General features: G+C 37.9%; 1 protein-coding gene across 2 annotated transcripts; it reads left to right on the top strand.

The window, feature by feature from the left end:
• The first annotated feature begins 2,096 nt into the window (after positions 1 to 2,096).
• On the top strand, positions 2,097 to 12,129 carry LOC116287936 (ATP-binding cassette sub-family D member 3). 2 transcript variants are annotated; one of them, XM_031694643.2, is made up of 29 exons: positions 2,097 to 2,258; positions 2,395 to 2,431; positions 2,883 to 2,932; positions 3,208 to 3,259; positions 3,489 to 3,577; positions 3,697 to 3,766; positions 4,036 to 4,062; positions 4,163 to 4,233; positions 4,373 to 4,442; positions 4,561 to 4,614; positions 4,854 to 4,910; positions 5,231 to 5,283; positions 5,393 to 5,482; positions 5,922 to 5,991; positions 6,061 to 6,130; positions 6,859 to 6,956; positions 7,202 to 7,293; positions 7,383 to 7,495; positions 7,567 to 7,639; positions 7,954 to 8,017; positions 8,412 to 8,489; positions 8,808 to 8,873; positions 9,620 to 9,733; positions 10,128 to 10,178; positions 10,529 to 10,573; positions 10,831 to 10,935; positions 11,011 to 11,067; positions 11,363 to 11,481; positions 11,898 to 12,129. In XM_031694643.2, exons 1-28 carry the CDS (start codon positions 2,113 to 2,115, stop codon positions 11,438 to 11,440), a joined length of 2,040 nt encoding a protein of 679 aa, XP_031550503.2. In that variant the 5' UTR covers positions 2,097 to 2,112; the 3' UTR covers positions 11,441 to 11,481; positions 11,898 to 12,129. The 2 variants fall into 2 exon arrangements, with proteins under 2 accessions (XP_031550503.2, XP_031550502.2); XM_031694642.2 differs by having other exon boundaries at positions 11,363 to 12,129.
• Positions 12,130 to 12,182: the final 53 nt, after the last annotated feature.

Here is a 12,182-nt window from a genome sequence, read left to right as displayed (position 1 = left end):
AGTCATGCCATCACATTAGAAACAACCTTACAACCTGAAACTTTGACAAGAACTTTTGGACATTGTGTCATAACGAAAGAAGAAGAGAAAAGGCTATTCAGGCATCTTCTTTCGCTTCTCCAAGAAAGAAAGAAAGCAATGAAGGAGGCCGAGCGCAAAATTTTGAATGAACTTTGGTGCAATAAAGTTTGCCAAAGAAAGGAATCTTTAACAATCGCTAAAGAAACGACCAAACAGAGAAAAGCATCGGAAAAGACTGAAATTGGTGACAACCAGACTGAAGTTAGCAGAAAGGCTGAGGAGACACAAGCCAATCAACTTCATGACTGTCAAACTGATCCAACAAAACAGATGGAAAATCATTGCAGCGATGCTGAAACAGATGTCAACGCGTCTTCAAAAATTAGAGAAACGATAAAAGGACAAGAGCCATGGAGAATACAACACCGTCTTTTATCGAAGAAATTCAGTCAAACTTCAGCAAATACATTCTATGATTCTCTTTTGCTGTACAAGGAGAGGCCTGGTTCCTGCAGAGAGAACGATATGTCAATACAGGTTGATCTTCCACGCCTACCGCTAACAAGCGCACGTCAAGTTTACATTCGTCATGGGTACAGCGAGATTTCTTCTGTACGGGAAGAATGGGATAGCTTCAAATTACCGTTAATTGAAGGCCAAGATCATGTAGCATGCTGCCAAAATAGCCTGTGTTCTAGATATACAGGGGGGAGCCCAAAGAACTACAGTACCTCGTGCGACAATGCTGCGCGCAATAATAACGAGGAGGAAAAGGCATCAGGACAATCAGTAGTGCAAGAAACAAAACACAGCGAGAAGATGTCCGCATTCCTACCTCCTATCTATACTGAGCATCATTCCTTAAGGCAATCAGTCCAAACAGAAAACAAACAAGTGAATAAAAAGCTTCTGGCGAAGAATTCCGGCAAAAAGGATCCAAGACATCATGAAGGTGATGGCATTTGCAGGAGGCGCAGTGGCGAGAGCAACTACTTTCCACTTAGAAACAAAGAAGATGAACAAGGAAAAAGAAAATACTCCATCACAAATTCGAAATACAAAAAGCAATATGATGATAATAAAAGTTATCTACTTATGAGTACTAAACAAAAGCGACTCACTACACCCCTGAGGGGATTCACGCCTCTGTCTGACGAGTGCTTTGAGTCATCATGGCTTTTGGGTTCATTTAATGATGAAAAACTAGACTTAGCTTCATGAATACTAAATAAAAGGCGTTTTAATGTGTTTTACTACTTTTCTTTAAGGTGTTATCAGAAAGACAATTCATATATTAGGCAGGTTCAAGCCATTGTATCTGTTGTATAGAAGTTTTTACAATTTATTTTTTATCGGTAATTGAGATATTATAGTACAGAATTTGATCGATTTGCCTTATACTGGAGCATAAATAAATTACGTGTCAGGCAACTACTTCTTTCTCCTTTTCCTTGTCCTTTGTAAATTGGTCTATTTAAAAGTTAAAAATATATTCTAGCTTGGAAGCAATTTGTTTTTGGGAAAAGGATTAGATTCTTTTTATTGATTGACTAATTAAGGACCATACCTCCAGACCCTGTGCTGAAGCGCAGTATGGCAGCGCGAAGCATTTACGGCTACGCCGGAGATTTCGACCCCGACACCGCTATCCCTGGATTTACAGACTGATCAGGAAGCTCGGCCGAAGCCTAAGGGAGAGGTTAGTCGGCTCCTAGACCATAGATGATTAACCCCTTGCTATGAACAGCAGACCCGTTGAGACAATTATATCGATGATGGGTAATCATACATAGAAATTCTTTTCCATGTGGGACGCACTTTGAAAAACTAAACTACATATGCATCAGGGGAAAATTCAGATCTGCTTGCGCCTCGCATACAAACGTCAGCGCTCGATTTAAAAGTGTCCCAGCGTATTAACTTAATAACTTCTACAAGACAAAGTTACATTAAGGATAGAAAAAAAAAAAAAAAAAAAAATTGACTTTTTATTTCGATGCGCGCACTTTGCGTCACAACTTTTTGTCTTCTCCCCAGTCTCTCTCTGTTTTCAACATTTGGTCCCAGAATCATTCGACAACGCGATCCAAGATGGTGGCCTTCAGTAAGATCCTCTCGACTAACCCTTCTTCCTTCATCACTCCTAAAGTATCTGGCGCTCTTGTTACTGCAGCTGCTGCTACAATCTTTCTACTATGGAAGAAACAACTCAGGGACCACGAGAAAAGAAAGAAAAAGTATGTTGAATGAGAAGAAATTGCTTCGTCATTGTGATGCAAGCTTATGAAACAAGTTTTGCTGCACTTTTTCTCTTGCTTTCTTTAAAATACCTTAAGTTGTTTATTAGAATAAAACCCATATCTTGTCTTTCAGGATGGATGCTCTGGATTTACACATATCATTAGAGCAGGTTAGCTTCACAGTTTGATAAGTAATGTTAATTAAGTGAGCTATACAACAAGTCTCTATTAAATATAAGAAAAGGTACATCTTTGGGGGGCGGCGGTAGGCTAGGTGGTGCTCAATTGGTTTCAGAGGGGAGGGTATCTGCAGATAGCAAAATTGTTAATGTCTTTAGTTGGGATCTAAAACTTTAAAAAATCTTCAAAGCACTTATCAACTCTACACGTGACGGTGGGTTTTTAGAAAGAAATGTGCCAGATTTGTATCCCATCTGAAGCTCATAATCATTTCCTGAGCTCTTACTCCATATGGTTACCATTATTTCATTTTGATAATGGCAGTGTTGTGATGTGGTAAATTAACAGCTGATTAAAATGTCTTGTGTGTATGCAACATATAGCAATAGACAAGGCTGCAAAAAATAAATTGATTAAATGACTAATTTCTAATGGTTTCAGGACAAGGCTGCTAAAAAGGAGAGAGCTGCAGTTGATGGAGTATTCTTTAGGTATCAGTATTTGTAATTATTAATTATATTACACCCAGGAAGGAAAAACAATGAAAGAGATGACTGAACTTTCACATCACCATTACCCTTTGCTTCAACAAAATGAATGAAAAGAAATAAAAATGAATTTTATGTAGTTTAGAAAGATGAAAATTATAAAATTATTCTTAATGTCTTTTCACCTGTACCAATTTTGATTGGCCCATTCCATCATGAGTTCCCATCTTGCTCTCATTATCCATCTTTCAATTTCATTTTGGTTAGCTAACGTACAGGAGGTTGATGAGAATACTGAAGATCCTTATTCCTGGACTACTCTCACCAGAGGTAAATGACATTGTTTTATTGTCTTATACTTAGAATTTAGTTACAATACAGTGTTGGATGTTCTTTGGATTGAACTGGTACTACACAGACAATGTGGCTTACAAACTTGCTTTGATGGCTGCTCTCTTAAAGATCAACACAGGGATCCCAATAGCCCTCAGGGCTCCCATGATTACAGTATAGTACACAGGAGCATAAATGTATATGTTATGTTATGTTATATTTTCAGACAGGATATCTGTTGCTGGTAGCATGTTCTCTGATCGTAAGAACATACTGCGATGTATGGATGATCCATAATGGAACAGTTATTGAAAGGTACTATTTTTTTTCAGTTCCATATTGCTTCTTAAATGACCACTGTTAAATGTTGTCTTTGTTTTGAGCCTATATTCCTTGGTGACAGATGCTGCGCATTGTGTTATTTTCTTTTTTAGATCAATTATTAGTGGGAATTTTAAAGGATTCAAGGATAATCTTTTGGAATTTGCCTATGCCATGCCTTTAGTAAGTTGCTAAGTTTGTATAATATGTTGATGCTGGTTACCATGCTGTTATCAGACTTAAAACTATAACTAAAATATATATATATACATCTATTTGCTTCTCACTCCTCTATGCCACATAACCATTTATCAATTCGCAGGACTTGTATCGTTGGTGTTCCTATAGTCTACGTACAACACACACATATATGATTGTACTCATGATATAATGAGAATGATAATCAAAACACAACTTTATGGTAACTAAGCTCTATTATTATTCCGTTACAGATATCAATAGTCAATAATCTGTTAAAGGTAAGCGACATTCTGGTCTGCCCACTACGGTATACTCAACAGATTCCCTTTTAGTAGTTTTTTTGTTTTTCAAATCCTGAATATTGTTTATTCATTTTAGTATGGCCTTAACATGTTAAAATTGAGATTCAGGACACAGCTCACATTACATCTTACTGGCAAGTACTTAAGGTATGTGACAGTTTTTCATTTCTCTTAAGGAATTAATAATATTACTTTTGTTTTATTCACATTTTAGTATAATTAATATTTCAACATCAATAAATTGCAAAACTTATGTAAAAATCTTGAAACTGTGTTATTTTCCCAGTGGATTTACATATTACAAGATGAGTAACCTTGACAACAGAATAGCCAATGCTGATCAGCTTCTTACTCAGGTTAGTTGAAAATAAATAGAATGGGTTGCCTGTGGTGGGTTTTCCATTCCTCAAGACACAGGAAACCCAAGCATTTATTTTCCCCATCTTAATCTTTTTACATTTTTTTCATTTTCAGGATGTGGACAAGTTTTGTAATTGTCTTGCAGAGCTTTATTCTAATCTCAGCAAGGTAAAAAAAATAGTGTTAAAACATCTAGACTTCTTGTTTTAGAAAAGGGTGGATATAACATTCTGTTCTTCAGTTTTCCTCCATCTGTAAACCCTGGGGTTAGAATTGACCCAACTTTGATCAGCTTGTTTTATTCCTGTGTTGTGACTTTAGCTTGTGCCAGAACTTTCTGCACTAATATGGAATATATATCTGGTCACACTTTATAATCTCACTAATTTTTTTATCATCTTGGACAGCCGTTGCTTGATATCATAATATATGTCCACAAGCTGAGTGGAGCCATTGGAATGCAGGTAAAGCAATTGATTATTAATATGTGTCCATATTTACTTTAAAATACTTCTATTCCAAAAGAGAACTGAACTATAAGCATAAGGTTTATTATTTGCATTTTTTCCTCCGTACATTTTCCTGTAATTACATTATTTCCATATGAATATAATACATTTCAAGTTAAGTAAGCAACATGCAACACGTAACATGCAGCATGCAACATGCAACATGCAACATTCAACAAAACCTTCAACAACCTTTTTGAAATAGTCGTATTGCAGAGCTATATATTCTATATTCATTCATTCAAGTATTGATGGTTTATATAATATATATTCAGGGTCCAGCAATGATGTTGGGATATCTTGCTTTATCTGGTATAATTCTGACAAGGTATGTCCTAAATCTTTCCTCCATACTGCTGCATACAGTTAGAGCATATTACAACAAAGGTTTTGGTATTCTATCAGTCATTAACCCTGATATATGGGCACTTATTTAGACTTCGTCGTCCTGTTGGTAAAATGACAGTAGAGGAACAACATCTGGAAGGAGAGTTCAGATATGTCAACTCCAGACTTATAACAAATAGGTAACTATTAGTGTATAGCAATCAATTATTATCAACATAAATATCATCATCATCATTAGCAGCAGCAGCTGCTGCATCACCAGTATCATCACCACCATCATCATAAATAGCATGACCATCAGCATCAGCATCAGCATCATCATCAACCATCATCATCACCGATATCATCATCAACATCGTCATCATTATCAACATCATTACCACCACCATCAGCAGCAACATCAATATCATCAACAACACTATCGTCATTATCAAAATCATCACCACCATCATCATCAGCATCATTATCACGACCACCATCACCCTAACATCACCATCAACATCATCAATATTATCAGCATCCTCATCATTATCATCATAATTATCACCATCTTCATGATTAGTAACACCATTCTTATATGCATATTATTGATCAATATTATATTAATTATCTTTTCAGTGAGGAGGTAGCATTCTATCAAGGCAACCAGAGAGAGAAAGTCACCATTGAATCTACCTTTGGAAGGCTGGTAATAGCACTTGAGTCAGCAGCTTCTATCAAACCTCTTGTAATGACTTGTTTTATTTGTCTGTCATAGGTTGAACATCTCAAAGATTTTGTCAAGTTTCGGTTTAGCATGGGAATTATTGATAACATCATTGCCAAATGTAAGAAGTATTTTAATATTTTTCATTATTATGACATATCGACATTTCATTTATCATGATTATTATTATCATTATCATCAGTGATCATCACAGTTTCACCCACATCATTATCATCATTTTATCATCATTACTGTCACTGTGATCAGTGATAATCATCACTATAATCAGTGATCACCATCACCATCATTATCATCACTCATCACTATCATCACTCATCCCCGTCATCACTCATCCCCGTCATCACTCATCATTACTACCATCACTGTGATCAGTGATAATCATCACTCATCACTGTCATCACTCATCCCCGTCATCACTCATCGTTTCTACCATCACTGTGATCAGTGATAATCATCACTCATCACTGTCATCACTCATCCCCGTCATCACTCATCCCCGTCATCACTCATCGTTACTACCATCACTGTGATCAGTGATAATCATCACTCATCACTGTCATCACTCATCGTTACTACCATCACTGTGATCAGTGATAATCATCACTCATCACTGTCATCACTCATCATTACTACCATCACTGTGATCAGTGATAATCATCACCATCATCACTCATCATCATCATCAATATCGTCAGTGACTATCATTACTATCATCACCATTATCACTCATCATCGCTATAATCAGTGACCACCATTACTATCATCAATCATTGTCAACCTGCTGCACCTAATACTATTCCTATTCTAATATTGTTGTGTTGTTTCCAGATGTTGCTACTATCTGTGGTTTTTATGTGGTCAGTAGACCATTCCTGTCAAATTCAAACCCTAAACTAAGAAACAGTGCTCATGATGTCAGGATGGAGGTATGGATGCTTTCTTTTAAGGAACCATTTTGCATCTTTCCCCTTTTAATATTTGAGAGAATGGGAAAGTAAGGTTTAGCTAACCCTCTTCCTCCTCCCCTCCCCTCCCCGTGCAACTGAAGTGATTAAAGAACACATTATAAACCTACAAAATGAAAATTAAATATTGTCAATGCACATGTCTGTACATTTCTCTTGTTGAAAATGGAATAATAGATGGCTTGGTCTGTTGTTTTGATTACCAGGATTACTACAGAAGTGGTCGTATGTTGGTCAAAATGGCTGAAGCTATTGGTCGGTTAGTTTTAGCAGGCAGAGAGATGACAAGACTTGCAGGGTAAGTTACTATATGTCCTTGGTTGAAGGCATTACATACTAATACAGCTGTATTATACAGTCATTAACTGCATTTATCTGTCTTGTTAGGTTCACTGCCAGAGTGTCAGAGCTGATGGATGTGTTGAAGGACCTTAATCGTGGGGTATATCAAAGGACATTGATTGAAAGTAAAAGAACAGATGACGATGAGAAGATGGGAGGTATGTGTAATATATGTACAGCAAACAACAGAAGAGGTATCTTATTCTGAAGTCTTGATTTCTTGATTCAGTGGGCAAGAAAATATCTGCATCTGAGTTGACACGAAAACGAGGCGAGATCATAGAAAAAGACTACCTTATAAGGTAAGATGAAGTCACATGTAACCCTCTATATCTTATGATAAGATGGTCATCCGAGCCACGTGAAGTCTAATTATTTGTAGATGTAATTACAAAGGCAGTACCTTCTACTCAGTTATTTTAAGACCCTGAGCGTTGGTCTGGCCAGGCTTGAACCTATGACCTCCTCACACAACAGGCACTGTGCTCAAGCAACTGAGCCAACTGGGTGGCAGAGACGTTATATGCTGGCTGTGAAAAATACACAACAGCACCTTGCCATTTCACAACCATACAAAATACACTTTTATCTCATGCTTAATTGTGTTTTTTTCCAGGTTTGAGAAAGTCCCTCTTGTAACTCCTAATGGTGATGTACTGGTAGATGATATGACGTTTGAGGTCAGTTTGCTCAATATACCATCATATTCCACACTTCATTCTTCAGATATTCTCACATCTCCTTGTATTCCTTCGTTTCCCTCTACTACACCCCTCTAGATATTATCTCCCCTACTGCCTGGTTTTCTTTTCCTAATGACGTCCCCTGTCTTCTAATTTCCATCATGTTCCTGAGTTCCTCTGTTGTTCATCACTCTTTGTGCCTAATTATCTCTATATTATCCCTTCCCTATTTCACTATGCTGCTGCTATCCCTTCCCTATTTCAGTATGCTCTTTCATCCGTTCCCTATTTCACTATGCTCTGCTATACCTTCCCTATTTCACTATTACTCTTCTATCCATCCCCTATTTTCCTGTAGTCTAGCTCCCTAACCTCTGTATTGCTTTGTCAGGTCGGGTCTGGTATGAACGTGTTAGTGTGTGGTCCAAACGGCTGTGGTAAAAGTTCTCTCTTTAGGATACTAGGAGAGGTAAGAGAGCCGCCTTCCTATGGATGTTAGGAATGTAACGTATGTTATTGTACGCATGGTAGGGTCTTGTGCCATGCTGAGATTATAACGTACATAATAGTTTGAAGACTCGAAAAAGACTTCTTGGTAGAATCAAATTGAGCAACCAGAAATCGAGTTAGGATTTATTTTTACATTTCGAGTCTATATCAGTGTGATAAAGAGCCTATCAGTGAAGAGATAGGATGTATATCAAAATGAAAACGTTATCAAGCTCTTAATGTCTGATAAATTGATCATGTTTAGCTAACAGCAAATATTTTTATTAATCTTTTTCAGCTTTGGCCCTTATTTGGAGGCAAAGTCACCAAGCCTAATCCAAGTAAACTGTTTTATATCCCCCAGGTATGTCTCGTAGTCTTATTAAACCATATCTGATTGTAAAACAACTTGCTGTGATGTGCCGTGCCGTGACTTTGACGATACGTTATCCAAGCATTATTCATTGGACGAGAATTGATCTTGCGCGATTTGATTAGTGGCAAGGATGTTTGTTGAAAGGACGTCATATAAATTATTATATTCTGGTAGTACAAGATACGGTCAAGGTTTGAGATCACTGGACATTGGATCTTGCGCGCTTTGATTAGTGGCAAGGATGTTTGTTAAAAGGACGTCATATAAATGTATTATATTCTGGTAGTACAAGATACGGTCAAGGTTTGAGATCACTGGACATTGGATCTTGCGCGCTTTGATTAGTGACAAGGATGTTTGTTGAAAGGACGTCATATAAATGTATTATATTCTGGTAGTACAAGATACGGTCAAGGTTTGAGATCACTGGACATTGGATCTTGCGCGCTTTGATTAGTGGCAAGGATGTTTGTTGAAAGGACGTCATATAAATGTATTATATTCTGGTAGTACAAGATACGGTCAAGGTTTGAGATCACTGGACATTGGATCTTGCGCGCTTTGATTAGTGGCAAGGATGTTTGTTGAAAGGACGTCATATAAATTATTATATTTTGGTAGTACAAGATACGGTTAAGGTTTGAGATTACTGGATATTGGATCAGCAAGCTTGCATTTATACACCATGATCATATGAACTACTAATGATGTTATTTGTGTTTGTATTACTACAGCGACCCTACATGACGTTAGGTACACTACGTGACCAGGTCATATACCCTGATACCAAGGCAGACCAGGATAGAAAAGGAATATCTGATAAAGAGTTAGAAGAATTCCTTACTCAGGTAAATCTAAAGTACGCACATGTTTACTAGATGTACATCCTTACGGGAAGATACACGGGTGGTGCGCACTGCTAATGCGCCGATTCTCGCCAACGAAGTCAGCTTGATCTATGGACCAGCGCTGCCTCCCAAAAACTCATCCACCACTTTTTGGGGTCCAGTCTATCTGTCAATTAATGTAATCTCATTTCCATCGCTGGCGAAGCTAAATAAAATAAAAATAAAATACTCTTCTACTATTATCTTCTACTGTCATCTTGCTATGAAGATGCTTCGATTAACGACGCATTTTATGCCAAAAACGTTTTTTTCGGACATGTCAATGAAACAGGATTAGCTTGTCGCACACTATTCGTGTAACGACGCTCGTGATTTTATCTTCACTTCCTTGCAGGTTCAACTGAGTTACATACTGGAGAGAGAAGGAGGATGGAACAGTATACAGGTACGTAGTACAATAACGAATAATATTTACTGGTTAATCCTTCGTTCAATGGCGTTGAGAGATCGAGAAAATAGACTCTGGAATTAGGGAGGAAAATGAAAGGTCACTCGGAACGTCGCTCAAGTTTCGCATAAAATTTTCAAAATTTTACAATTTTTTTTCAAAGAATAGTTTTGGCAAATTTCGTGCAGTGCTGACAAATGCACTCGTCGTTCTCAGTGTTGCACACCAACACAGGGCAACCCATTGTAGTGTTTTCCGGGAAGACGACAGCGCTCAAAGGGTAGAATTTATAGAAAGCTCATTGGTCACTTTTTTCTGACGTGAGTAACATGGTCTTGTTTTCTCAGGACTGGATGGATGTGCTCAGTGGAGGAGAAAAACAAAGAATAGCTGTAAGAAACTTATCTTCATACCTTGAATTGTATATCAAAATTATGTGTGTGTGTTGGGAGGAGAGGGTGGGGGAGAGGGTGGAGGGGAGAAGGTGGGGAAGAGGGTGGAGGGGAGAGGGTGGGGGAGAGGGTGGAGGAGAGGGTGGAGGGGAGAGGGTGGGGGAAAGGATGGGGGAAGAGGGTGGGGATGACTGGGAAAGATGCTGATGCGTTTATAGATAAGATTACTGACCGATCTTTTGTCATCATGTCTTCAGATGGCGCGGTTATTCTACCATAAGCCACAGTTCGCCATCTTAGATGAATGTACCAGTGCTGTTAGTGTAGATGTGGAAGGGTTCATGTATACTCACTGTAGGGAGGTCAGTATTGATCACCAAATATTTCACGCAGATTTTCAAATTAATAAGACTAGATGTTAAATCCTAATTTTTTAGGTTGGTATTTCATTGTTCACGGTCTCTCACAGGAAGTCCTTATGGAAATATCACGAGGTATGTAGTACAGCTATGATGATGGTGATGGTAGTGATGACGGTGATGGCGACAATAATGGTAATATGATGATCATGGCGATGATGGTGGTGATGGTGGCAATGATAATGATGGTGATAACGTTGATGATGATAGTGATGAGGATGATGATGGCGATGGTAGCAATTATGATGATGGGGATTCTACTAAATAGTTATCTATATTAGTAACGCAATCCAAAGTTTACAGTTATACCCTTGAGTATTCCCAAAGCATTACGCAACATTTGTCTTGATTGTTGTTGTTGTTGTTGCAGTACGTGTTGTACATGGATGGTCGTGGTAGTTATCAGTTCAACCCGATGGACAAGACATCCATTGACTTTGGATCCTGAAGTCACGTGTCTGCATGCAATCGAGTCTGAGAGGGCAACATGTAAATATCTGTGTGTTACGTCCTCGTGTGGATCAATCATTATTGCACTGTAAAAATGTGTACTATTTCATGTGCATTGGTTTATAGTTTCACCCTGTTTTATTTATCAATTAATAATTTAATGATCTACACAATCAATGAACAACAACTTCCATTCAATCACGACAAAATATTCCAACACTTTAGGCAAAAATCGCTAAAATATCCGCTAAATTTTGACCAGACGTGTAAAAAGTTCGGGTCTAGTTTCGACTTTCCCTTCTGAAAAGTTGAACATCCGATTTTTTTTGGTTTTTCTCAATGGCCGAGACTTGCAGTCGTTACCTTTTGGTTCATACGTCTTGTACTAGTCGTCGTGGGTGTTTTTATGGTGATCATATAAATACGCTCCTCTCCTTAACCTTGGCTTCTGCCAGGTCCAAACACCTGACCCATCCCTCCCACCTTCTTGTGATGGTATCCTACAGTTTTGTACACAATGGTTTCCATGGTAACAGGACTTTGGTTCCTTGGTTCAGCTCAACGCATGAAGCAAGTGCTGCCGGAAGAAAGTCAACGATTTCGTTCGTAGTTTTTAGAAATAGAATATGATAGAAATTCAACCCAATTTGTAATGTTGATGCTTTTATTAAATATGTTGTACTACTATAGGGCTGTAATGTTATCGGTAGGAAACCATTTAATAAGTTAACAATAGTTGA

The sequence above is a fragment of the Actinia tenebrosa genome, unplaced genomic scaffold, assembly GCF_029948245.1.
Source record: "Actinia tenebrosa isolate PJP-AT-01 unplaced genomic scaffold, QUT_ActTen_1.0 PGA_scaffold15__27_contigs__length_11533743, whole genome shotgun sequence".
Taxonomy (NCBI): domain Eukaryota; kingdom Metazoa; phylum Cnidaria; class Anthozoa; order Actiniaria; family Actiniidae; genus Actinia; species Actinia tenebrosa.
Note: the sequence above shows the minus strand (reverse complement) of the source record. Positions and strands in the feature narration are given on the sequence as shown.

Coding starts and splice junctions, on each gene's coding strand:
- LOC116287936 (XM_031694643.2), top strand. CDS start 2,113: ATGGTGGCCTTCAGTAAGATCCTCTCGACTAACCCTTCTTCCTTCATC. Junction 2,432..2,882: donor TACACATATCATTAGAGCAG/GTTAGCTTCACA, acceptor TAATGGTTTCAG/GACAAGGCTGCTAAAAAGGA. Junction 4,063..4,162: donor TAGTCAATAATCTGTTAAAG/GTAAGCGACATT, acceptor TATTCATTTTAG/TATGGCCTTAACATGTTAAA.